The sequence below is a fragment of the Stenella coeruleoalba genome, assembly GCF_951394435.1.
Source record: "Stenella coeruleoalba genome assembly, chromosome: 8".
Classification (NCBI taxonomy): Eukaryota; Metazoa; Chordata; class Mammalia; order Artiodactyla; family Delphinidae; genus Stenella; species Stenella coeruleoalba.
The window spans coordinates 22,306,962-22,334,451 of record NC_137154.1 but is presented as its reverse complement, the minus strand read 5'-3'; the positions used below and the strand labels follow the sequence as shown (position 1 = coordinate 22,334,451).

The window sequence follows — 27,490 nt, the reverse complement described above, 5'->3', positions numbered from 1 at the left end:
TTTTTACCTTGAGCACTGTGCTTAGGCTTGAGGTAACAGAGATGAGTAAGTCCCGATGCCCATCTTCAAGGAGTTTACAAATGGCTTAGGTGGGAGTCAGGGAACCTGAGTTCTAGCCAGTCCTGGCTCTCTCCTCCCTCAGACACATTGGACGTTTCCCTGCTCCTCTGGGCCTCACTTTTTCTTTTTTTTTTTTTTTTTTTGCAGTACGGGGTCCTCTCACCGTTGTGGCCTCTCCCGTTGCGGAGCACAGGCTCCGGACGCGCAGGCTCAGCGGCCATGGCTCACAGGCCTAGCCGCTCCGCGGCACGTGGGATCTTCCCGGACCGGGGCACGAACCCATGTCCCCTGCATCGGCAGGCGGACTCTCAACCACTGCGCCGCCAGAGAAGCCCTGGGCCTCACTTTCGTCACCTGTAAATGGGGGCCTGGACTGGCTTCACCCCAAAGCCCCATCCGTCTTGTCACTTTCTGATTTGTCCTATTTAGGTCAGGACAAACCGATGTCCGAGGAGCCAGCGCCGTAGCAGGTGGATGCAGGGTGTGTCAGCTTTTCCCTTTGGACTGCTCTTGTCAGCACGCCCAGCAGCTTCCTCTGCGTGCTCTGGGGAGTCCTCTTGGCTCCGTCCAGAAGTGAGAATTGTTGAGACCCAGACAGCTTTGCATTGTCTGTATCTGAGGGTGGCAGGTTTTGCCGGCGACGAATGAGTCAGAGGTGCTGCTTGTTGTGTGTTACTGTGGGGCTAATGCAAGGCCGAGGAGGCTGTGGTCATCATCCCTTTGGCTGAAAATTACCCTTAGTTAAAAAGGTCACGTGTGTGCATGGGTCTGCCCATGCGTCTTGCAGGATGCACACACGGCTTGGAGCAGGCGGCCTGGTGGGAGGCGTTAGCTGAGAAGTCGGGCGGGGCCAGGGTGGGGACGGGAGCCCACCCTGGGACCCTCAGTGTCGCCCAGCCTCCTGGAGAAGTGGTGTTTCAACAGGAAGCCGGAAGCTGAACCCCTGATCGATCCGTTCTGCTCACCTTTCTGCTTCCCCGTACAAGTGCCCCTGAGTGGGAGGCAACTGCATCACCTGGAGTTTAGGATGCTCATAAAAGGAGTTAATAGCCCGTAATTACACAGATGAATTGCACTTAACAGGCCCGTTTAAAGAAGGGCAGTGAAACAGAGCCTCTCTTAATAGTGTGACCTTTACCGGGCAAATCAAATCCCAAAGCCGGCTGGTTTCAGGCTTCTGAAGGGGCTTCTGTGGTTGTGTTACTTCTTTGCCTCACTCACTGATTTGCACAGATCTTTCCACCTTGCAGGGGCACTTGGGGAAGTATTGAGACCCTCTGAAACTGAGCGGGCTTGTTACAACTTCCCCAGCATTTACTGGTAAAGTTTAGTCACTATTTGCTCAGTCTGAGAATGGGTCGAAGGGCAGGAGATTGTAAAAGAAAATGGGACACAAGTCTGCTTTCCTTTAAAAAACTGTATGAGGTGGGCGGAGTCATTCCTTTTTTGGCTCTTGGTTTTACAAGTTCACTGTCACTGTGCCACAGTGCTAGCACCGCCCACACCCTCTGGATGGACGGCCTCCGTGCCCATCTAGCAGCCTCACTCCCCTTCTGACCAGAGCAGCGTGTTTCATTAAAAGTAGGCACCTCAGTTCCTCCTTCTTCTGACGCTGCAGTTGGACCTGCAGAACCTACCCCTCCTGCCAACCTGAAAGTTGGCATTTATGGCTGGAATGTCTTTTTCTTTCAGCATCGTTTTCGGGATCATAGCAGAGTAAGCTGGTGAGAGAGGTGCCAGTGAGAATACTTCTGGGCTAAACCTTAAAGCCTTGGAAGGAAAAAGTAACTATGACCTTGGTGGTTTCCTTCTGTCCTTCACTCTGACCAGTTTCAAAACTCACTTTAAGTCGTCAGTTTGGACTTGAGGCTCGCTAAAGATGAAAAGACTGAAAGGACAGGTTCAAAGTGCCGAGGAAAGAAGGAGATGAGTCTGAACAGAAACAGCTGATGCTTGAGAGCCTTGGGTCTGCTGTTCTGCTGGGCATGTCACACCATCTCATTTCCTCTCTCATCAGTCCTGGGAAGTTGGCAGTGCTAACAGGTGTGGACTCTCAGACTTAATGAGCTCAAAAGTCACACAGCTTGGGAGTGGCCTTGTTAAGACTCAAACCCAGATTCACTCAAAGTCACTGCCATTAACCATGGAGCCTCAAAGGTTTCCAGGAGACAGTATCCTTGAACCCAACCCTTCAGGGTAAGTTAGATTTAGACAAGCAGAGAGGAAGAGGGAGGGGGTTCTGGGCAAGGGAAACGGTAGATACAATCAAAAGCCTGGGAGGGAGTCAGCCTGGCATGGAGCATTGCCTGCCAGTTGTAAGCTCCTTGGGGCAGGGACCACATTCTCCAGGGCCACCATTGTATCCCCAGTACCTGAGTGCCTGGAGCATAGTAGGTGCTCAATAAATATTTATTGTGTGAACAAATACATGACCAGTCATCTTCCTCATGAGCCTCTGGAAGGCAGGGACTAGGTCTTAGAAATCTTTGGATGCCCCACAGCTCACGTGGTTAATAAATAGTAACCAATAAATATGTTCTGATGGAATGAATGAATGAACAGCAGGTAAGAGAGAGTGAGGAGATGAGCCTGAGTGAAGAGGCACTGACACTTTGGGAAATACTGAGCAGTACACATGGGCTGCCGTGGTCAGGGCATGTCATGGGCAGTCTTCAGTGCCAGGACAAAGAACTCTTGTGTTCTCTGTTTTTTAAGAAGCCATCTCTTAACGTGCAGCATCGTGGGGTCTACAGAAACCCAGCCAGCACCCAAACTCTGATGAGTGTGCATGGGAACCTAGTCAAGTACAGCTTAGAAATCACTTTTCTGTAGCACTGGCCTCAACCCACTGTCGCTGGCTTCCCATTTTGGGAAGTGACCAAAACTAACAAGAGGCCTGTAAACGCTTGTGAATGGGACCCTGCAGGGTATAGATAGTGCCGTGGGGTCCTGGAATTGTTTTTAGGATAGTTTGGCCAGGAAGCCCCAGCCAGCTTCCTCCAAGTTGGGGTCTGCTCAGCCTAGGCGTTTTCAACAAAAGCTGCCCTCTCTTTTCAGGTGTTGGCTCACGTTGTGGTTTTGAGAAAGCCTGAGGGCCAGAAAGCAGTCCTGGGAGAAGCCCTCTGGGTGGGCAGTCGGAACCTTCAGGTCCAGAGGAGAAGCCGTCCCCTCACCTGGACTTATGACCCGCGGCTTCGCCCCCAGCCTGCCTGTCGAGTTCCCCAAGATGGGCTCTTTCCGCAGGCCCAGACCACGCTTCATGAGCTCCCCGGCGCTCAGCGACCTGCCCCGCTTCCAGGCAGCCCGCCAGGCTCTGCAGCTGAGCTCCAACTCGGCCTGGAACAGGTACAGGAGGCACGGGCGGGCACAGGGGCGCTGCCAGCACCAGAGCAGGGCCAGGGGCTGGCTGAGCTTCAGCATCTCCTGATACCTCAGCTCCAGAAGGTCGTGAGTGTAGGGTTGATTGATGAAGAGAGTGCTTTCCCTACGGCAACTGTATCCATTCACTTTCCTTTGTTAAAAAATATTTTTTTCTTTTTTTATTGAAGTATAGTTGATTTCCAATGTTGTGTTAGTTTCAGGTGCACTGCATAGGGATTCAGTTTTCTTTTTTCTGATTGTGTTCCATTATAGGTTATTCCAAGATATTGAATATCGTTCCCTGTGCTATACAGTAAATCCTGTTGCCTATTTATTTTATGTGTAGGAGTTTGTGAATCCCATACTCCTAATTTGTCCCCCTCCCCCTCCCTCTCCCTCTCCCCAGGTTTCCTTGTTTTAGTAGAGGGCAAGCAGACCACTGGGGGCCTCTGGGCTCTCAGAGTCAGTTAACCAGCCCGGGACAGTTGGATCAGAACTTACAGTTACCGTTCATGCCCATTAGTCACATGCCAATTGTAAGAGGACCCGGGGGTGGGAACATATAAGTAACCTCAAGTCACCTGTTACCCCTTCGGAGAGCTAAGACAGTATCTGTGGAAAGCTAACTAAGCAGCGTAAAGCAGGGGTGATCCATACCTGGGAGCCACAGGTGGCTGGGAGAGGAGACACTTAGCCTTTGTAAGGCGTTCAGCTGAACTATTGTGCACCCAGCACTGAGTAGAGACTGAATCCGTTGTATGTCTCGCCCTTCTCTGAGCTGTTTTTCAAATCTGTGTGGTTCCTTTTTGGATAAATCAATGCATCACTATTTTAAAGCATTATGGAATTCTTTGTCATTTGGATTATTATGGATTTTTTCAATGAATGCCCAACCCTTATGATGGGGAGGGAGGAGGTGTCCGAAATGTTTTGATGTTAAATGGAGGCTTGTCCATTGAAAAAGGCCTAGAACCTTTGGTAAAGACAAGCTTGTGATCAGCTCCTTGCTGAAATGTTGGGCTGGGGTCCAGAGAACGTGGAGTCAAGACTTACCTGGGCCCCTCAACGGATTAACCCTTCTGCCTAGACCGTGGCAGGAGTGGGAGTGGCCGGGGAAGTGAGGCCAGCCCCTCTGGAGTTCTTCCCAGAGGGTACTATTAAAAGGCAAGGACAATTAAAATCCATATTTGAATTTTTTTTTAAATTAAACATTTTAAAAAGGCAAGGAATTATCCTTTCCTATTGGCCCTGGGTCTCCAGGCTGCCCTGTGAAGACAGGTCTCCTGAGTGAAAGGACCCCAGACCTGAGTCGTCTCCTGCTTGCAGTTACTGCCACTGGGGATTCTTTCAGGCCCAGCGGCGGTGGCCACGCAGTTTCCTGAGAGTAGATCCCACTGCCTGCCCTTCATTAAGGCCGCCCCCCAGCAGGGCTGCCAGCCTGCGAGAAAGTGCGGGGGCGGGGGTGAGGGCCTACTTTTGGGTCCTCCTGGCCTCAGTCTCCCTTCCTCTCCAAGGACCCTCAGATGGAAGTGACGGATTCCAGGGACAGAAAACATGGCCGTGTTTGTGCCACAGGCTTCCCGGCCCTTCCACCCACCTTCAGCTCTGAGCTGCTTGAGGAAACGGCCCCGGGGAGACAGATCCACTCACCAGGGGTCGCTTCTATTTCCCTGCAGCGTCCAGACTGCCGTGATCAATGTCTTTAAAGGGGGCGGCTTGCAAAGCAATGAGCTCTACACGCTGAACGAAAACATCAGGTATGTGGCTGGCCAGGCCGGGACCCTCCCACCGTGCGCCTGAGCTGGGGTGGAAGGAGCTACCCCACCCCCAGGAGCTTTACCTTAAGTTCTGTTTTCTGCTTGGTCCTATTGCTGCTTCTGTTGGCTTTAATGAGACTCTTGTAACTGTTAAGTTCTGAGGCCCTTATCTGTCTAGACTTCTGCTCCAGAGAGGGCTCGTCCATTTGTCCATGTATGTAATGTATGTTTGGGTCACTGGGGTGCAGGGGTAGAGGGCTGACATCTGGTAGCTGCCGTTTATTCTGTAAACATTTCTTGTGCCCTGCTTGATTCTTAGGTGCCATATTAGGCCAGGGTGGCCTAGCAGTTGGTAGCAGACGGCTTGGGATTTTATTACTGTCCTTCCTTTTACTAAGTAGCTCGCCAACTTCTTTGTGCCTTGGTTTCCTCTTCTGTGAAACAGAGATAGGAAATGCACCTACTTCCAGTGCACAAGATTCTTGTGAGTTATTGAGTTACTACATAAATAGTCTGTAAGAACAGGGTTGGAACACACCAAGTATTTGGTACTTGGGGCTCTTATCATCATCGTTACTGTCATTGCTGTTAGGTTTTGGTGATGAAACCCTCAATAAGACATGGTCCTTGAGGAGTTTAATGTCTTTGAGAATCTTCCCAGTAGTGTCCACTACTTGTTCTTTCATTCATCAAATATATGAGTGCCTCCCTATTAGCCAGGCACTGGAAAAACAACAATGAGGAAAGACAGATGTGGCCCCTGCTCTCCTGGAATTGATGTTCAGTTGAGGAGATAATCATTAGTCAACTGATCACACATGTAAAATGTAATATTATGCACCTGTGACAGCTACTACAACACAGCTGATGTGATGAAAGTGTATGTTAGTAGGACTTGATCTTGCCAAGGAGGCCAGGAATGGTGATGTGATACTTGTGCTGTCATCTGAAGGATCGGTGGGAATTAACTAGATGAAGAGGGCTCCAGGTGGGGGCAACTGCACGTGCAAAGGTCCAGTGGTAGCAACGAGCAAGGAACTGAAAGAAGGCCCACGTGCGCAGAGTACTGGAGGTTGGGTGGTGGTGCGGTTGGGTTTGTGTTTTGGTGAAATGCGGGCAGAGAGGCAAGCAGGGCCCAGAGCCCCGAGGTCTCCTGGGACAGGAGGTTGAACATCAGGTCTTTTAATGCCCTGGTGTTCATTCCTCTTGGGTGTGTTAAGTGCAGAACATCAAGGGTGAAGACCTAACCCTGGAATGGGCAGAACATTAAAAAAGGCCATTATTCAGGTCTTGTTTACATTTAGTTAAGACCTGTGTTAAGGGTCAGTGAGGTGTTCTAAGAGCTCTGCTTTCATTAAAACGTTTAGAGCTTGGAAGCAAACAGAGTTGTGTCAAATTTCTAGCCAGGCACTTGAATTTCACCTAATAGTTACACAAATATGGAAAGAGACAATAGAGATCATCTCACCCAAGCCCTCCTTTTACAGAGGAGGAAACTGAGGCCCTGAGATGTTGAGTGACAAGGGCAAAGTTGGGTCGGCCAACCCCCCAGCTTGCAAGAGCTGAATTTTACTCCAAGAACTAAGATCTCGGTCTTTTCCGTGAACGTTCCTTAGCTCACAATAGATGTATAAATAAATAAAACGGTGACTCAGGAACGTGCTAATTGTTCCTCACATCAGGGGACTGATCCTGAAATTGTACTTAAAACCTTTGTGGGCAGCTAGGAAAAATACGGGCCACGCTAGATTTCAACAGCCCTGTTAACCCCGGGCTGCTCACTCAGAAGCCCACAGGTAGCCAGCAGGTCTAAGTGGGTGAAGCCGGCCTGGAGAGTGGAGGTGAGAGCTCACCCTCTGTCTAAGGGGATCCCCCCTGCCCAGAACAATGCAGGTCCAGTGACATACCGTCTTATTTCTCAAGAAGAACCAGAAATTGAGATTTTTATGTGAAATTTTGTCTTTTAAAAGTTGATAAGTAATCCAAATGTCCCCAAACATTGGTACAGGCCAAACAAAACACATCTGTGGGCTGAAGTTGACCAACGGGCTGCCCATTTATGAGATCGGCCATAGCATACATGGGGCGGCATCTCTGATGGGGTGTCGTGTCCCAGATTCTAGCGCTAAGGACACCCAAGTGGGGGAGAAGGGAACTGACGTGGATGGAGGTGCCAGGAAAAGTGCCAGGCACCTTTCACATACATCATATGCAGCCCTCCTCACAGCCCTGAGAGACAATCATTGTTCTCAGTGCATAGCTTATCGGCAAAATGATGGGCAAGAGAAACAAAATAGCTCGTCCAAGGTCACGCAGCTATGAACGATAGAGTCAGGATGTGAACCCCTGTCTGACGTAGGCACCTATGTTAGTTTGCTCAGGCTGCCGAATGGCTTTTGTAACTATAGACTGGGAGGCTTAAACGATAGATGTTTATTTCTCACTGTTCTGGAAACTGGGAAGTCCAAGGTCGAGGTGCTGGCAGATTGGGTTCCTGGTGAGAACTCTCTTCCTGGCTGCCATCTTGCTGTGTCCTCGCACGGCCTCTTTGTGTACGCGATGGGGAGAGGGCAAGCTCTCTGGTGTCCCTTCTTATAAGGATGCTAATCCCAACATGAGTGTTGAGGGTCCTACCGTCATGACCTCATCAGAACCTAATTACTTCCCAAAGGCCCCACCTCCAAATAGTGTCACATTGTGGGTGTAGGGCTTCAACATATGAATTTGGGGGGTGAGGGGACACAATTCAGTCCCCAGTGGAATCTGTGCTCTTTGCACTGTATCGTAGTGTCAGAGAGAGAGGTTCTAGGCTGGAAGAAGTGTTAAGCCAATGGTCTTGATCTTTCTTTCTGCCTTTGTTCCTTTCCCAAGGCCTCTGGGACTCCATCTGTACCATGTGCTGTGATTCTTAACATCCCTCCAAGGATCACATCACTCCTCCAACACTCCTTTCCAGTATTGGGTTTAGTGGGGGCTGTTGGATGTTCCTCTCTATGTTTGGAGCAATTTTCAGGCTAGTGAGAAACACATATGGTTGGGGTTTGAAAGTAATTGCCTGGATGTGAACAACTCAAAGCTGTCAAAAGCCAGAGCTTCGATGACCATGTCCTGGACCGTCTGCCCTCTGTCCTTCTTTAGGATGGTGGTTAGAACAGAGATGGGCTTTCCCAGCACAGACACTCAGAGTATCACTGAGAACATGAAACACACCCCAGGTATATGTATGACCTGGTCGTCCCAAGTAAAATAAAGTGAACCCACGTCTGCAAGAGCCAACATGGGAATAAACACAGCTGCCTTTATTTCAGTAATTAAAACACCAAAACAGACATACTACTCTCTGGTTACATTTAAATAGACAGGTTTTGGTTTTTCTTCACTCTCTTTTTTCTGTGAAAAGACCTGTTCGCAGAACACAATGGCAAACTGGCCAGCGTTGAGGCCCGACCAGGTGGGGTGAGGGGCAGAGGCGGTAGGGATGAGGGAAGAAGATGCCAAAGGAGAGAAGGCTATTCATCTCAAGCCCATTTTTCAATCAATTATGACGGTTCTATGTGCAAGAAGATCCCTGCCAGATTCGAGAGAATAGTTTAACTTGTTAAGAGAGTGGCTTTTGGATTCGGAGAGACGAGGGATCAAAATTAGGCCAGCTGTGTGACATGGGCAAGTTACTTCATTTATCAATCTCTGTTTTTTCTTTTATGAAACGGGGAAAATAATGACATGAACATCATAGTGGTTGGGAGGTCTGAGATAATGCTAAAAATGTCATTATTATAAGATCTGGTGCCGAATACATGTTAGCCATTATTATTCCTGTTATGAAACTTGAGCAATAATAAAGTGATAAATGCTGGCTGAGTACCATGCGTGAGAGCACAGGGTAGTGTGATGAATTGCCCCATAAACAGTACTGTATACAAAGTTCTCTAGCTGTTTGGATGAGGTGAGCTGACTTTGAACTAGAGAGGTCCAGGACAGGCCCTTCCAAGAATGTGCTGGCCTGGAAGTGTGGGTGAGGCTAAGTTCTTACAAGGAGAGCCAGCTGTTTCTCCTTTCTGCAGAGGAAAGAACAAGAGGAAATGACTCTCTCAGTTCTTCATTCTACTCCAGCCAAACAGTAATAAACTTTGATGGATTATCCAAGTCCAATGTCAAAGCCTAAATCAGCTTTCCCGGGTCACCCCAGCCAGCCCTGGCCATCTTTCTAACTGTGGAGTTAGTGTGTTCCCTGGGAAATATGAATTTGTGTAAATATTAGCCAATGCGAAGGATGACCAGGAAGGTAAGTTTTATATAACTGGGTTCTGAAATGCAGTCGTTACAAACAATTGATCTTTTCTTCTAAGACGTGTCTCCATGTCTTAAAAATGAACTTCAGTTTAAACTTAAGTAGATAGACTTTGGGGTATCTCTGAGGAAGAACTCTGGACTAAGCATGTTCAACTTCTAAAACACATTACTAGATCAAGAGAAGGATGCGGAGACCTTTTTTTTTTGAAAAAAAGACTGGAAAGTGTCCAGCCATAGTTTACATTTTTATTGAAATGAAAATTATTGGAGGTACAGAGATAATGCCTTTCCATGCACTTGTGTCCACATTGATTAGCAACTTAAAGGATACAATATGCTTGTGTATATTATGTGTTTTAGAAAACAAGAAAATTCCTTATATAGTGTTCCTCAAGCTAACAATGGAAATGTGGTTCTCACGCTACCCATTATTATTGCCAAGAACAGATATGCTTCTGAACACGACCCTGGAAGTGGTGGTCTAATCTCACTGGTATATTTATATAGCTGTTGAAAGAACATAACAAAATATGCTATTGATACATTGTCCACACCCTATGGATGGAGCTAAGAGTCCTTCACTATCGCCTTTGCTGTTAATTGCACATATTTCTGGATCACCAAATTTACTCAAAGATTTTTTACAAAAATAATAAACAGGTTAAAAAAATAAGGACATTTGTGATAACATGCATGGTAATTACGGTAAAATTAGCAGTCTGAAATTTCATGCTTTTTCTTAAATATTAATTTAAAAACAACTTTTGCTCACAGTGAGCCAGTTTACCTCCTGATGCAGAAGCCAGGATATAGGATTTTTGTCATCTAACTCCACATGATCTTAACCCCATTTCTCATTAGCACTTATTTCCTCATTAGTTTTTTTTTTATTTAATTTTATTTATTCTTTTATACAGCAGGTTCTCATTAGTCATCCATTTTATCCACATCAGTGTATACATGTCAATCCCAATCGTCCAATTCATCACACCACCCCCACCCCAACCCCCGCCGCTTTCCCCGCTTGATGTCCATACGTTTGTTCTCTACATCTGTGTCTCAATTTCTGCCCTGCAAACCGGTTCATCTGTACCATTTTTCTAGGTTCCACATATATGCATTAATACACGATATTTGTTTTTCTCTTTCTGACTTACTTCACTCCGTATGACAGTCTCTAGATCCATCCACGTCTCAACAAATGACCCAATTTCGTTCCTTTTTATGGCTGAGTAATATTCCATTGTATACATGTACCACATCTTCTTTATCCATTCGTCTGTCGATGGGCATTTAGGTTGCTTCCATGACCTGGCTATTGTAAATAGTGCTGCAATGAATATTGGGGTGCATGTGTCTTTTTGAGTTATGGTTTTCTCAGGGTATATGCCCAGTAGTGGGATTGCTGGATCATATGGTAATTCTATTTTTAGTTTTTTAAGGAACCTCCATACTGTTCTCCACAGTGACTGTATCAATTTACATTCCCACCAGCAGTGCAAGAGGGTTCCCTTTTCTCCACACCCTCTCCAGCATTTATTGCTTGTACATTTTCTATGATGCCCATTCTAACCGGTGTGAGGTGATACCTCATTGTAGTTTTGATTTGCATTTCTCTAATAATTAGTGATGTTGAGCAGCTTTTCGTGTGCTTCTTGGCCATCTGTATGTCTTCTTTGGAGAAATGTCTATTCAGGTGCAGAGACCTTTTAAGAACAAATTCATCAGGAATGTCACACCTCAATCAAGTGGCCAATTTTCCCCAAATTAAAGTCAGGGCTCATGGTCTGTCAATATGAAGACCATAAACCAGAATCTTTTCTATTGAAAATCACCCCTCAGCATAGACATATTCTAGTGAAATCCCTCGTCATCACAATCTACAGTTCTGCCCGCCCTGAGTGTCCGTCTGCCCTGGTGTGGGCTGGACCTGAGTGTCTTCTTGGTTTAAATTCTCTATGGGCATCGATGTGGTTTTGAACGCCCCTCTCCAGCCTCAATTCTGCCCGCCCTGAGTGTCCGTCTGCACTGGTGTGGGCTGGACCTGAGTGTCTTCTTGGTTTAAATTCTCTATGGGCATCGATGTGGTTTTGAACGCCCCTCTCCAGCCTCAATTCTGCCCGCCCTGAGTGTCCGTCTGCCCTGGTGTGGGCTGGACCTGAGTGTCTTCTTGGTTTAAATTCTCTATGGGCATCGATGTGGTTTTGAACGCCCCTCTCCAGCCTCAATTCTGCCCGCCCTGAGTGTCCGTCTGCACTGGTGTGGGCTGGACCTGAGTGTCTTCTTGGTTTAAATTCTCTCTGGGGCATCGATGTGGTTTTGAACGCCCCTCTCCAGCCTCAATTCTAACGTGGCTGCATTTTGGCAATGGGCACACGTCTCTGTTAGAGGTCTGGGTTTCACGAGCTTTCCCAGGAACAAGAGTGGCCAAACTCTGACACAGAAGCATGCCCTTGCTAAACATGCCTTTCGGCAACTATTCCACTGATGATAGAAAGTTAGGAAAGCGTGAGAAAGCCATGATTTATTTGTACTGGTTCTTATAAGAACCTACGCAAGTAGTTTCTGAAAAGTGCTTTCACTTTTTGGTTGGCTGGTGGGAGTGGGGGGGGTACGTGTAGAGGGAGGGGTCATTGATGCTTTTCTTCATTTAATCAGTGAATATTTGTGGACTCTGCCAGGTACTGGGCCAGGTTCTGGGGCAGCCATTGAGGTGGGTTGTTCTTGCCCTTGGGGAACTTACGGCAGAGTGAGAGTGGGGAACTGAATAGGCAGTTATCGTATGATGTTCTAAGTGGGGTGGTAGTAGAACCCAGAGTGTTGGGGAATGTGAGGGGCTGGGCACGTGATTAAATATGGGAGAAAGCCATGCCTCCTTTGAAATCTGCAGGATGAACAGGTGGGAATCAGGTAGAAAGGGCAAGTGAGGATATAAAGACCTTGCCACTACTCTCTCCATACTCTTTCACCCCTCCTTCTTCCTGGTTTTTTTTTTTTTTTTTCTCAGCAGAAATAAATGCTCAGAGATGAGGTTTCCGGAAACCAGAGATGAGTTATCTGCAGCTGGCCTGAGGCAGGAAACTCACATTTTCCTTCTCTCTCCAACCACCCTGCTTCTGTTCTTGTTGGGAGGGAGGTGTCATGAAGGAAACCCCAGAGATTTTCAAGGAAAGACGAGGTTCCAAGAATTGAGCTCGGTCTCTGACAGGTCGGAGCTGAAACGTCCTGGTTCTGAGTCAGTTGGCTGTCTGAGTCCCGGAAGGGAGCGCCACCTCAGATGCTTCCAGCTCTGTGAGGGAGTCTGTTGACTGTACTGGGACCCACAGCTGCGGGCAGAGCTGGGAGGGGAGGAGAGGAGAGGAGAGGCCGGATGGAACCCACAGGCTGGCAGAAGGGACCAGGCTGAGTCAAGATTCTGTGCCGTAGTAATAACAGTAGACGTCAGCAGAACATTTATTTAGTGCGTGCCGGGCTCTGTGTGTTAACTCTTGTAAAACTCACCACGCCCCTGTGAGCCGGGTGCCACTGTATCCCTATCTTACAGATGAGGAAATAGAGGCACAGAGGACTGGAATAACTTGCCCAGAGTCGCAGAGCTAGTTAGTAGCTTACCTGGGACTTGAACTTGAGCTTCCCATGTTCCTCAACACACAGTAAGTGGGCTGCAAGAGGCACATGCCTGGCATTGTCCAGATTTAGGCCTGATGCTCCTGGATGTGGATTCATGAACAGATCATCAGATGAGTGGGGCATCGTCTTCTGAGGGCCCTCGTTTGGGAGGCCTGCAGGCGAGATCTTCTCTTTTTGGCCCAGGTCGCTCTGCCTGGCCGTGTGTTGATACCTTGTGTCTGCTCTAGTTGAGAAACAGACTCATCTCTGGGGGCAGGAAGACTAGTTGAAGGGAAGTAGTGAATCAGAAACCTCTGGGATTGGCCCATGAAGTGGTCGGCCTGCACAGTGTTTGGAAATCTGGACATCCCACCTGAAGATCCAGGCCTCTCTGGAAAGTCTGCATCGGGCAACGCCGCATCTGGAACTGGTCAGTGGGAGCGAGGCCTGGCTGCTGGCTTCAGTGGAGTTTGCTGCAGCCCCACTGTCTGTGCCCGTCTGCTTCCCTCACTCACCTTACCTGCCTGCCCCTGTGGGGATGGGGGTACCACTGCCTGATGTTCAGATGGGCCTCTGTTTGAGTTGGGATCTGCCAGCGTATGGCCTCAGGGAAGGCTCTGAGCAACAGTCGCCTCATCTGCAAAATAAATTCCTACCTTAGAGGCTATTGGAGAATTCAAGATGCTTTGTGCCATCTGCTTAGCAGTGTACATGTGACATAATTAGGAGCTCTGGAAATGCTTTTTGTTGGTTTTCTCCATCTTTTTCACTGTCCCCACTGCCACCCACTGGGGTGCAGAAAACAGAGAGGTGTGAGAATCCTAGCATTTTATCTGAGTTACGCACACAACCTCTGATAGGCCCCCATAGAATGGGCCAGCAGAGGAAAGGGATGTTTCCCTGTGTTACTGCTTAAAAGACGCCACCTCCTTGAAACGTGTCCTATTGCAGAAGCAAGGTGGGTGATCTCAGGAGGATTTAATGATCAGGTTGGACAGGCACTGACTGACGAGCTATAGCGTCAGGCACAGGACCCTGAGGCCCCCTGCTGTTCCTAGACCATGAGGACGTCTGGCTAGATCCCACCAAAAGGCCTGGGTACTTGCGGCAGCCCCGGATTGCCAAATGGCACAGAAATACTTCACAACTGATATGGTGTCCCCACTCGTGCTGGCTAAACTTTAGCCCTGTGGCACCTGTCTCCAAGCTGTTTCATTATCCTTTGGGATTTTGCTGCCTTGGGGCTTTCCCTGTGCACAAGAGAGATTGTGGCTCACATCTAAGGTGATTGTCTACATCATTTCTGCCTCTCCATGCCCTGCCTGCCATCTGGTCCTCCCTGTACCTCATAACCAGCTAGATCCAGCTTGGGCTGTGCCTCGTTTACCTTCAAGCCCACAGAAGTGGGAAGTTGAGTTGACAAGATGGTGCGGGGTGAGATGACAGTCTGTATAATAACAGGAAATCCTGTCATCTGGGGTGGTGTCTCACCCAGTCAGCCTGGAGGAAAAGGGGGTGAGATAGCGTGTGAGATCAGCGTGTGAGTGGTTCCTCATTTCTCCTTATGACTGCCCTTTTGGCTTCTGACTGAATTTCATGCCCCATTTCCCTTTTGGGTTGAGTCCCACATAAGCATTCACTTCCCATTACTCTCAGGTCCCCACTTCCTTCTCTTTCTAGCTCAATGGCTGATGGTGGTGACGGTGGTGATGATGATGGTGGTGACAATGGTGGTGATGGTGTTGATGATGGTGGTGGTGATGGTGATGGTGGTGGTGGTGGTGATGGTGGTGGTGGTGGTGGTGATGGTGGTGGTGATGGTGGTGATGATGGTGATGATGGTGATGGTGGTGGTGATGGTGGTGATGGTGATCATGGTGGTAGTGATGGTGGTGATGGTAGTGGTGGTGATGATGGTGATGGTGGTGGTGGTGATGATGGTGATGGTGGTGGTGGTGGTGGTGGTGATGGTGGTGATGATGGTGGTGATGGTGGTGGTGGTGGTGGTGGTGATGGTGCTGGTGGTGATGATGGTGGTGGTAGTGGTGGTGATGGTGGTGATCATGGTGGTGGTGATGGTGGTGATGGTGGTGGTGGTGATGGTGGTGGTGGTGATGATGGTGCTGGTGGTGGTGATGGTGGTGGTGATGGTGATGGTGATGGTGATGGTGGTGGTGGTGCTGATGGTGGTGATGGTGATCATGGTGGTAGTGATGGTGGTGATGGTGGTGGTGGTGATGGTGGTGGTGGTGATGATAGTGATGGTGGTGGTGATGATGGTGGTGGTGGTGGTGATGGTGGTGGTGGTGATCATGGTCCTGATGGTGGTGATGATGGTGGTAGTGACACTTGCTGAGCCTTGCTGTATCCCGGGAGCATACCATTCAAGGATTAATTCGTTTAGCCCTTGCAATAATCCTGTGGAGTGGCTACCCTTACTATCCCCAAATTCCAGTTGAGGAAACAGTTACAAGGGACTAAACTGTACAGTTAACTTGCAAAGGTTACTGCTGACCACAGGCTTCGGACCCAGGCGGCTGCCTCCAGACCCTTACATTCAGTGAGACTTCTCTCCTCTCCATCCTGAGCTTGCTGCATGCCCTCCTCAGTAACCTCTGCCGTTCCATTTTCTTGTGTATAAAAAGCGGTTTTGTTTTACGCTTAAATGAGGAAATACATATACGTTGTTGACAATGGTGCCTGGCACTTAGTAAGTGCTTAGTAAACCTTAATTGGGAAAAAAGCTAGGCTCCATCCTAGGAGCAATTTGTTTTTTGTTTATTATTATTATTTGCTCCAATATGTAATAACTTTCCTATTTCCTGGGAAAAGACCCTAGGAAAGGATGGAAAAAGTGGAAGGAAGGCTGCCGGTTTCTGTGCCTCTGTGCCCAGGAGGAACATATGTCCTAGGTTTTGGGAATCAGGATTTCCATCTCTTCCGTATCTAGGGAACCCAAGCACGGGCTCTTCGATTCTGTTGTCTTTCTTCTGCTTTCCTCTTCTTTCTCGTGCTTTACAAGCTTAACTGGCAAATGTAGTGAGGATGATTATAGGGTGAGTGGTCCCTCTGTGAATTTAGGTCTGTGCATCCCTAATGCCTTGATACTTTCCATTTTTTGGACGAGATGGTACCCCTGTCTCCTGGGAGAGGGGTCCCGATGGGCAGGAAGTCATTGTCTGAGCTCTTCCATCCTTCTCTCCTAGCACCTCACACCACATCTGACACAGAGTAGGTTTTCAGTAGACGTTTGTGATTCAATGAAATAACTCATGGGGTCCCGATGTTCTATCAGTCACCCGTTCCTGTTTTGGAGGGAAGCTACTGATGAGTTCCCCCTGGAGATGGTACCTCAAGGTAGAGGGGTGGAAAATCCCTTTCTCTCAGTTCAGCTAAGACCAGGGTAGAGTTTTTGAGAAGTACCCTTTCCTTGTAATCCAAGTGCAAGCAGAATAAACACAGAATATAGAAATAGATGGTGGATCTCGCACTGTGGCTCAGCGCAGACTGTCCTCAGCTTGGCTCTGTCCTCTCCTCACCCCCCTCTCTCTGCATTAAGTTCTCGGGTTACCAGCCTGGGGTGGGTTTGCATTGGCAGATTCTCAGGACTTGTGGGATTCTCTGATCCCCTAGGACAGTCTGCTTCCTGATATTGTGCCCTTGATGTGGGAATGCACTCCCACAATTCCTTCTCGGCCTCAAGCCATCTGTTGGTAACCCTGATGGTGGTTATTGTTAATTCAAAAAAAATTTTTTTAATGTTTTTGAGTAGGATGTGTTCACAGTGTACTAAAAATTTATATATACAACGAGGTATGCATTGAAGAATCTCCCTGCCTTGTACTCCAGAAACCCAGCTCCTACTCCCCTGCCAAAGGTAACTTTTATTACAGTAGTTTATTGGTTATTCTTCCAGAGCTTCTTTACGCATATATGAGGAATATTTGTGGAAAAGCAGCGGGGGATACTTGACACTTTATACGAGGTCCACAGACTAGGGTCTAACGAGGTGGTTTGGTGTCTCTAGCACAGCGTTTCCCAACTTCAGGGGATAAAGTTTGCTAAAGTGTTTTGTTGCCCTACTGAATTTCCAGTAACAGCTTCAACCTTCTCCAGCCTCCTACTTGGGAAGATGGAGAGGAGGAGACACAACCCAGTGCATTTACATATAATTTTGAAAATGCATGTATGTTTTGTGTGTTTAAAAATCAAGATACTGAAAAAAAAAATCAAGGTACTGTATATTTCAGTTCAAAGGGTCTCTTGGAAACCAAATCATAGTTGTGACAGAACAGCAAGTTAGAGCAGATTTGACAAGTGAATTTGTTGCTCTCGTGTAAATAAAAAATACATATATTTTCTCTTCCCTTCTCACAAGGTAGCACATTATACACACTGTTCTGCATCTTGCTTCTTTTTGACGTAACGTAATGTAGATATTTTCATATCATTACTTAAGAGCACTTCCTTATTCCCTTTTGTTTTTTTACGGCTGCTTAGAACGTCATTGTACGAATGAACCAGGTTTTGATGAGCACTTTATTGGCGCACATTTACGTTGATTCCATATTTCACCACAGCGGAAGTGCTGTACATGTATGTATCGACCTTGTCTAACTCGTAACATGTGCAGACAGAAATAAGACAGGATTTTGTAAGGAACAGGGTAGCTTACTGATTTACCCACCCAGGACAATGGAATATTGACTTAAATGATCAGCTAGTGTCTATTCTGTTCTGATAATTCTGTACGACAATACCTAGTAGAGAGGGTTTTGAACATGGAATTCTCTTACAATACCTGCTTACAGTCTATTACATGTAACATATATAAAGCAGATTGCCACACCTGTGTGTGGTTCCGCTTCAGTAAAGGACCGAGGACCACTCTTATCAGTGTGGTGGGAGCACCTCTTCCTATCCTGCCTCTTTATTCTTATCCATCACCATCTTGCTGCCCCTGGTACGGCTGCTGCTAGCTTCTGGGTCCTTTTTGCTATGCCTTTGTCTTGGCAGTTGCAACAAGTTCACTCTTTAATCTCTGCTCCTTTATCAGCTGATTTCTGCCTCAAGCTTTGTCTTCCCGTAATGCCCTGCAGAATTCTGGCCTTGGCCAGAATTGCTGCAGTCCCGGCTGTAACTTAAGGGTTCCTGTCACTGCAGTCTGCAGCCTTTCCGTCCTCCCTGATAGGTAGGGGAGGAGATCTCTTGGATTCCTCAGCTGTGTAGCATCACAGTGCTCCTGGGGTACCACCTGTCTAATCACGTCCAGCCCCAGTTCACAATTGTTACTCCTCCGCCTTGCTCCAAGTGGGTTTCCATAGCTCTTGACCCTGAAGGCTCACCTGTACTGACGACCTCTGTCTCTTTCCATTTTACCTGAAGCGTCTACATGAACACAGTGTCCTCCCAGCGTGGCTTCCTCGGGACACCAATTCCATAGCCTGCGTTTTAGTCTCAGAACCGTGTTGACCCCTTAACATTGTAAGTGCCCGAGATAATGCTTAAGAAACTGTTAGTAGTAGCCCGTTATGAGGACTTGTTTTTCCACTTTTTTTTTTTTTTTTTTTTTTGCGGTACGCGGGCCTCTCACTGTTGTGGCCTCTCCCGTTGCGGAGCACAGGCTCCGGACGCGCAGGCTCAGCGGCCATGGCTCACGGGCCCAGCCGCTCCGCGGCATGTGGGATCTTCCCGGACCGGGGCACGAACCCGTGTCCCCTGCATCGGCAGGCGGACTCTCAACCACTGCACCACCAGGGAAGCCCTGCTTTTCCACTTTTTGATGAAGCTTGGCTTCTTCACCTATGGTTTTGAGACTTCCCAGTGGCCATGAAGACTTTGTTGGGAGGTACTTCTCTTTCCAGCAGCCAGAAGCAGCCTCCCTGCCTCTTCCTGTTTCAGGGCCTCCCTCTGGGGCTGCCCACTTGATTTCTGTGTCCCGTCTGAGCGACGCCTCTGGCCTCGAAGACCAGCCGTGACCCACCTGCTCTTGGCCCAGTGACCGACGAAGGCTCCCCTGTCTCTGTCAGACCCACCCACATCTGGGTGAACCCCTGGGTTCTGTGGATGGGATGGCCTTCTGAGAGCCTGCCATTCACTTGGATCTCAAAGTGCGGTGTCCACCACAGATACGTTTTCTGTCCTGGCAAAAGGAAGGTATCTTCCTTGCTCAGCATGAGTTTTCAGCTTTCCAGGACTCTTTCTGGTGCAGAAATTTAGAACTTGGTTGTTTCTTCTTCTTGTGACTCAGTCTTATTGTATCTATCTTCTGCACACTGTGGCATCTTGTTGTAACTTCCCGTTTATCCTACAGCGACACGTGAGAATGCATTTTTTGAGGAGTTAAAACCCGGCAGGTGTTGTCAGAAGCTTGAGTGTTTGCTCTTTAGTAACCGTGTCCGGTGGGATGCGTGAATGAAATTATTGGAAGTCCTGAAGAGTTTTTTTTTTCCTGGATCCTTGGTTTTAGCTTCCTCACCTTACTTGGATCAAATTAAAGAAAGAGCAGTAGGGATAGTCCCATGATTTATCTCAGGGAGAAGGAGGTCTGGTGCCAATACCACCATGTTTTATTTTTATTTTTTAAGCACTTAAGACTCTTTGCACTTACCTCGGGAGTGTATCGATTAACCTGCTAGCTCTCCACACCCCTCCCCACAAGAATGTAAGCTCCCTGAGAGCAGAGACCTCGCCTGTCTTGTTCACTTCTGCAAGCCTGGTGCTAGAACAACGTCTGGCTCATAGAGAGCAGCTGAATAAATGTTTGTGCTGCATAAATAAAATCCATCTGTCCTCCTTTGAAGGACTTTTAAGTCCCTTTGGGATGGGCAGTGAGGCCACTGAAACCACGGCACCAAGCTCAGTGTCTCCGATGGATTTGGAGGCGAGACGGGGTAGGGTTATGCAAAGAGATGTTGAATTTGCAGAAGGTCTGGGTTTGAATCTTCACTCTGCCACTGACTTATTTGGGAGACCTCTCTGAGCCTCAATTTCTTTATCTATACACGAGAGATAATAATTGCTCCCCAACACACACACATACTTTGCAATACTTGGGTGAAGAATGTATGAAAAATGCATTTTAAACCGTAAAGTCTGCAAATGAGGGGGAATTACAAAACCATGGCCTTTCTCTTCCTTATGTTTTGCTGCACATGAAGCCAGGTGCCCCTGCCTGCCTCCACCTCTGTTAGAATTGGGATATCCTGTGGCTGCCCTCTTGAGATGCTTTATCTGTTAAAGTGAACTAAGGAGCAGATGCTTTCTAGGAGTTCCATCTGCCCCAATTCCCTAATGGCCTTGGTGGGGGTGGGGTATACTGGCACCTAGGAAAGCACACTTCCGGCTCAGGCCTGGCCTCGGCCCCTGTGCCACTGGTGAGCACGGCAATTCACCAAGCATCTGTGAACTCCAGGAGCTATAGCATCAAGGGCTGCTTGACAGTTTTTCTCTCTTTCCAGGAGGCTGCTGAAGAGTGAACTTGGATCGTTCATTACAGACTATTTTCAGGTAAGCTGTGTGGGTCTGAGCTTGTGTTATATTGTGCACGTGGGTACATGTACCTAAAGGAGTGACCGATACTGTACACCTGGACATGGCTTCAACATCCAAAATTATGTATCCCGAGTTCCTACTACATGCTGGGCATTGCAGTGCAGCCCTACTGCGTGCTGGGCACTGCAGTGCAGTGACAGTGGAGGCGTACAGGGCAAGCGTGGTCCCTGCTCTTATGGAGACTATAGCCTCAGACAGCGGTTCTCAGGCTTTTTGGTCTCAAGGACCCTGTTACGCTCTTAAAAATGATCATTTATTTGGGTTATCTCTATGTATTTTCACCATATTAGAAATTAAGCCTGAGAAAATTTACTGTGTGCCTTAATTCATTCAAATAATAAACCTACTACATGTTAGCATAAACGGCATTTTTATGAAAAATAACTTTCTGAAAATAAAAGGATAGGAGAGTGGTATTGTTTTATATGTCTGCAAATCTCTACCTGCAGACTGGATCCTCATATCTGCTTCATAGTCAGTCTATTGTGATATTGCCCATCTGGAAAATATTGCACCTAGTCTCTGGAAAATTCGACAGTACACTCAACGGAGGATGCAAGGCAAATAACAGCTTAGTGTTGTTAAGGAAATCGTTTTGACCATGTGGAAAAGGTCTGGGTGATCCCTCAGGAGACCCCAAACCACACTTGGAGAACTGCTTTCCTAGTGCCATTCCCTCCCACTCCGCGTATGGTACCTAATTGAGTGTAATGCTATGTCCCTTTAGCCAAGTTCTTTCTTGTCACTAAGCCTCTCGGTCTGTTCTGTTAAAGATAGAATTGAATCAGATAAGCTAACATCCCTCCTGCCTAGACACTGTTGTTAGGCAGCTAATGAGTTCAAGATTCCAGGTGCAGTCAGGATGGTTTCTAATCCACTGACGCGAGATGCCTTTCTGACTCCATCCAAAGACACGTGGTGGGAAGTCCCCACACAGATTTTTTTCAATAGTCAATACTATAGTACTGCAGGATCCATGGTTGGTTGAATCTGTGGATACAAAAAAACCTCAGATACGGAGGGACAACTATAAATTATATGCAGATTCTCGGCTACACGGAGGGTTGGTGCCCCTAACCCCTCGCGTTGTTCAAGGGTCAACTCTATACATATTTGTTATTCTAAAGTGTAATCCATCCCTTTTAATGGGAAGGTGACATAAAAATCCATAATAAATTGGTTTCAGGTTGGTGATATTATTCTGTATCCCAGGTGAGCGTACTTTTAAGACAGTTTAAAGAGTTTTTAGCTTTTAAAAACAACACAGGCATCCTTCCATTTTCCTTCCATAAATCAGGAAGCTTAAACTTTTATGTGCACTTTAAAAGAATGACAGATGTCAGTTGTCTCTCTCTCTCACATGCACACACACACCCACACACACCAGAAAATGACCACTTGGCCACTCTATATCTGGACAAAGCAAGACCCAGCAGAAGCCTGGAATTCAATCAGGGCAAATGTCTCAGCTGCTTGAAAGAAAACCCCTGTCCAGGGAGAGACAAACAAAGATTAAAAAAGAGATAATTAGTCACAAATGTGAATCATTTCAGTTGCCCTCGACTCAAAGGTCAGTCTTGTCCTCACTCTCTTCTCTTGCTGTCTCTAGTGATTGAGTTTTAAATCCAACTACAGAGAAGTGGTTTTTCAATCCCTCCTGGTGAAACCTGCCAGCCCAGCTGCCTTCCTCATTGACATTTAAAATAGACAGGGTTCTGTGTGGTTTCAGTCAAGTTTGAAATGTCAGTCATGTCTTGGCTTTGGGGGCTACCCCTCGGATGGGTGGGGAAGGGCATTTGGGTGGGGATTTATTTATCTGGAAAGCCCTGAGGTTTTGGGGGCAGTAAGTGCTGCTTACAAAGTATGCCAGACACTTAACAGCTGGTAACCACATGTCATTTTTTATCGAGTGCTTAATCAGAGAAACTGCTTGGTGAATATCGAGTCTCTTTCTGGGGGTGTGGGGTATGAACTGGTTTTCACAGTTTTGAATCTGGGTTTTTCCTTAGTTTAAGGTGCTAGACTGGAGAAAAGCCTATCCTAGACACTGTTTATTAAAATGTAGGTTTTAAGTCTCATGTAGGCACAGAGCCTTTTTAAAAATGTGTTTGGTTCTCCAGTCCCTAGAAATTACCTAGCACATAGTAGATGCTCAATAAACTTTATTGGGAGAGAGGGAGGGGTTGCCCACCACAGATACATGAGAGATTTTAGGAGTTGCACACAATGGTATTAAATAACATTCGCCTTTGTGGTAAGTGTTTCCTTTCCTTATTTTCCTTTAGCACTTCTGATCGTGCCAGGGAGAGTCTTCGTTTGTGCCATTGTGTCTGTTACACTTCTGCAAGACTTGGTGATCTCTCTTGTTTAAGGAAGAGAGAGCAGGTTTCAAAATTAGTGTCTTCAGCTAGAAGCAATGTCTATAATTAGGATTAAATAACATCATTTTGTTGAGATTGAGTTGATCCTTGAGTTACATTCTATTTATGGTAAATGGTGTTGCTGTGGTTTCTTTTATAAACATATTTATGTTTTTAAAAAAGTGGATTGATTGAAGAAAAATAGTATACAAAGAATAATAGTGTATGTGGCCCTGGCTGTGACCAAGTGGTGAAGGTGGTTCAAGAGAGACTCAGGTGTGGAAAGTCCTTCGCTAGGCACTCTTGAAAATGGGCTGGTTTCAAAGCCACACCAAGAAGAGGTTTTCAGATGAAGAGGGAAATCCAGGAGGCAAGGCTGATAGAGGTGACCTCAGCCTTCACACTCAACTACCGGATGTAGTTTCAAGAGGGAAAGTCAGAATGGGCTCCAGAAAGAACATTCCTCCAGCAAGGAGGAGAGGGGAAGGTCTGGGGACAAGTGAGGAGCAGAACCAGGGGGGTGGACAGGTAAGACCCAAATGCCATGGACGTGGCTGTTGGGGAAGGTGACGAGTGGGTTCCTTCGTGTGGAGGATGAGATGGCCACCCCACCCCCACCCCGCCTGGACATCTGGACTCAGCAATGAGGTCTGTCTCCTGGGACCCAGACCCCCCACCCCAGAGACTGCTACCTGTAAAAGCCATCACCGTGGCTCCGCTTTTGAAAGTGAACATTCTCATTTTGCAGCTTTGAAGAAAGACTCACAGAAAGATTGTCTTCAGTGAAGAATAATGAAAATGACCCGAGGTGAGGGCAGGGGCAGAGCAGGCGGAAAGATGGTGCTTATCTTGTGTCTGCACACAGAGAAGACAGGCTGTTTGATTGACAAAAGCACAGATAGATTTCCATATGACAGAGGCCAGAAAAATCTTTGACATTTCCAGTATTGATTTTCCTTTTTCCTCCGTCTGTTTTGAATTGCACCCGGAAGGAAAATTGGGGTTTCCGACAGGAACTCTATATCCTAGAGACAGCTCTGCGGGGTAATTGGTTCCTTTTATCTTTGGAAATGGTTGACAGGAAATGCTCTGCATTTTTCTCTTACCTGATTAGGTGCCTTGGTGGTCCGGGGCCTGGGGATGCGAGAGGTGGCAGATCATACTTTCTGTGCTTCTGCATCTGCTGGTTGTGTTGTGTCTGTCGAAAGCTTTCCCCCAAGCCCAGACAGTTAAATTATTTTTGGTGGAACTAGAGTTTCGCTTGATACAGAGACTCAGTTTGTAGTCAGTGGCTTTGAATAAGATAGTACCTAAGAAAAGGAGAAATTTGGCCGCCATACTTGTCAGTAGGGCACGGATGATGTAAATGTTTGATGTAAAGGTTTCCATCTACTGCTCGTATCTGTGGCAGTCACAAGAGGCCACTTTCCCCTTAGCTCATCATTATCAGAGAAGATTCATTAAGGGCGTGTGGCATGTGGCAGGGAGCTGAAGGAGAGACCCACAGAAGCATCCTGGTCACCATGGAGTTTGAAACTGAAGTGCAGGGAGGTAGATGCATCCGTATAGGGGACACACGGCATCGTGTTAACTGAAACCCCGAGTGGATGGTAAAGGCTTAAAAACAGGCCCAGTATAATCTTTACTATTCTTTAAGATTATCAATCTTTATTATTAATAATAATCTTATTATTTAAGATTAATAATAATCTTAAAGATTATTTTAATAATCTTTAAGACTATTAAATAATAATCTTCTTTAATCCACCTGGGAAGGCTTCTAAAACAAACGGGATTCCCAAAAGGGGAAAAGAGATAATTAGGTGGGCAGAAGGTAGTAAGGCACAATTCCCATATACTCTGCTTTGAAGGTAGAATTGGGGCCAGTATACAGAGGGACTTTGAACAAGAGGAGCTGGGCTCCAGTGAGAGGACAAGCAAGAGGGGAGAGGATGATGTCTTTAGGTGAGAAGGTCGTTAGAAGTTGCATCTTGCATTTGGCCAGTACTTGGAAGAGAGGCCTTGGGGAGTCTGTGAACATTGGGGTGGCTTAAAGCTCCCCTTGGCTGTTGAGAGGGGAGAGAAAAGGTGCTAGTCTGGGGGCTGCCAGGAGGACCCCTGGATGCTTCAGGCTGCCCTCCTCGGCAATTACTTGAATTTTATGCAATTATTTGAATATTTTTATTGGACTTTCCTGCAATTTTATGAAGAAAAATGGAAAAATGAGTCTTGAAATTGATAACCACTGATCTTAATATAATTGAGAGAAGGATGGACATCAATGGGTATATGCGGAAATGGCAACTCTTTGGCCTCATTGTACTGAGGTTATTACACATTCCGTTGTTAAGGAGGGAACATGTAGGTACAAAATGCTGCAAATATATCACCTGAAGACTAGCTCTGAAAATGAGGTGTAGTTAGGGATTTTATCATCCTTTTTGGCTCTGTGGGAACAGAACTCCCCCTGATATCAGGTAAGTGTCTGGGTCCACATGGGTATGTGTTTTCAGGAACCCATAATGGATGAAATTGGGTGACTTCCAAGTAGACTAGGCCGGAAATGGCAGGAGACAGGTTTAGGGAACCATTGGGGGAAGGGATGGAAGGCAGGGGTAGATGCTGGAAAAGTGGACACATCCAAATACGTGGAAACATCCAGCAACTCGCTGGCCATAAGAAGTAAGGACTGAGGTAGGAGGTCTGAGAAATATTTGTTAGACTTGGAAAGCAACGGGCGACCTTTCTTGGAGGCTGTTTCACAGCTATAAGGAAGACTAAAATAGCCATCATTGTAACAACAGCTAATATTTTCAAGCATTTATGTGCCAGGCATTGTTCAACAGTTCTGAGCGGTTGGTTCTCAAAGTGTGGTCCCTGGACCTGCGTCTTCAGCATCACCTGAGAATGTGTCAGAAAAGCAAATTCTCAGGCCCCACCTCAGATGAACTAAGTCAGAAGCTGAGGGGACTGCGGCCCAGCCGCCTGTGTTTTAGCAAGTCCTCTGAGATTCTCATGTGTGCTCAAGTCTGAGAACTGCTCTAAGCATCCTTCCTGCCATGTATTCCTCCTGACAGCTGATGGGGAAAATTTCATTATTACCGTTTAGCATATACGGCAGCTGAACCTGGGTAAAGGAAGGTTATCCACAGTCATACAGCTAGTAAAAGGTAGAGCGGAGATCAAACCCAGGCCATCTGGCCACAGAAGAAAATCTTTTGGATTATACTTTAAATGTTAAAAATGCTTGGAAGATATCCCCTGAAAACCCCAGAGAAGAGAAGTTTCAGTGCTTTTAAATTTAATTTTACTTTATTTTTTTAGGATCCAGCAAAACAGACGTGGGACCATTTTCCTGCTTCCTTGTAAAATAACTTTGAAAAAAGCCCAAATTCACCCTTTTAGTGAATTTTACCCTTTTACCAGCAAAATGTGCTAAATGAAGATTAAACTTGTTCCAAGTTTCAAATTTTCTTCATTCCCCATCTGGGGCTTTCTCTCTGGTCTCATCACACCCACACACACAACCCCAGGACTGGTTTATTAAGAACTCTCTGGTCCTGGGGGTGAGTTGTGTTTATAAGACTTTTTGTTGCTTATCTAGGAAGGCATCCAGGTTCACAGGAAATGTAGACATCCTAAGAGATGATGGCTGTACTTTCAAAGTTACAGAAGAGAAAAAAAATGGAGGTGGCCCATGATTTCCATCACTGGCTTGGTGCCAACAACAGCAACTTTTGCAGACATTGCTATCCCTGGAAACAAATGCCTAGAATGGAATGATTGGTGAATACAAGTTCGCAGTAGGCAGAGTGACATGCTGCCAGACGCCTCTGGGATGGGAAAGAATGTCTCATTTGGGAATAGCATCCACCTGGGAGCCAGGTGGACGCCTTGCCAGACATCACATATGGTAGTGGAGAGGGAGACCCCGGGAAAGTACTTTTGGAGAGGCGGAAGTTGAGAAGCTAGTAGCAGGATTGGGCAGCAGCAATGACCCAGCTGGATGGAAGCTTTGGCGGAACCCAGTTACATGGCCTGAAATTGCCAAGCCAGCTGCCCCCAGTATCTGAACCGAGTGGATCTCATCTACTTTCCCTTGTGGGCAAGGGCATTGAAAACCTCTCCAACTGAGAGGGCAGAAGAGTGTGATGCCTAAAAGCACCAGCCTTTCTGCCAGGAAGGTCTGGATCCCAGTCCTTGCTAGAACACTTACTGGCTGTGTGACTGTAGGCATGTTACTTAACCTCTCTGAACCTCAGTCTTCTTAGTGGTAATCTAGTTGTAATCGTAGTACCTACCTCAAAAGGTTGATGCAGTGACTAGATGAGATGACGTATATCAGGTGCTTTGTACAAAAAGTGAGCAGTGAATGAATGATAGCTCTTCACCTTAGTATTTTTTTAATCATTGTTGAAGTAAACCAGAGTAATATCCTGGGGGCAAGATTGGGGCTTTGGATTCCAGCCAACCTGGGTGCAAATTCTGGTCTCACAT

General features: G+C 46.9%; 1 protein-coding gene across 7 annotated transcripts in view; it reads left to right on the top strand.

Moving 5' to 3' along the window:
• Positions 1-27,490, top strand: part of PRR5L (proline rich 5 like) — a 144,607-nt gene that overhangs the window by 87,360 nt on the left and 29,757 nt on the right. For 6 of the 7 annotated variants that reach the window (XM_079928420.1, XM_079928422.1, XM_079928424.1 and 3 more), the window contains 3 exons: positions 3,118-3,405; positions 5,097-5,177; positions 20,540-20,588. In XM_079928420.1, the coding sequence (XP_079784546.1) occupies positions 3,242-3,405; positions 5,097-5,177; positions 20,540-20,588 (294 nt within the window). In that variant the 5' untranslated portion in view covers positions 3,118-3,241. Of the gene's footprint in view, positions 1-1,817; positions 2,104-3,117; positions 3,406-5,096; positions 5,178-20,539; positions 20,589-27,490 lie in introns of those variants that run through there. The other variant, XM_079928421.1, reaches the window with a different exon arrangement.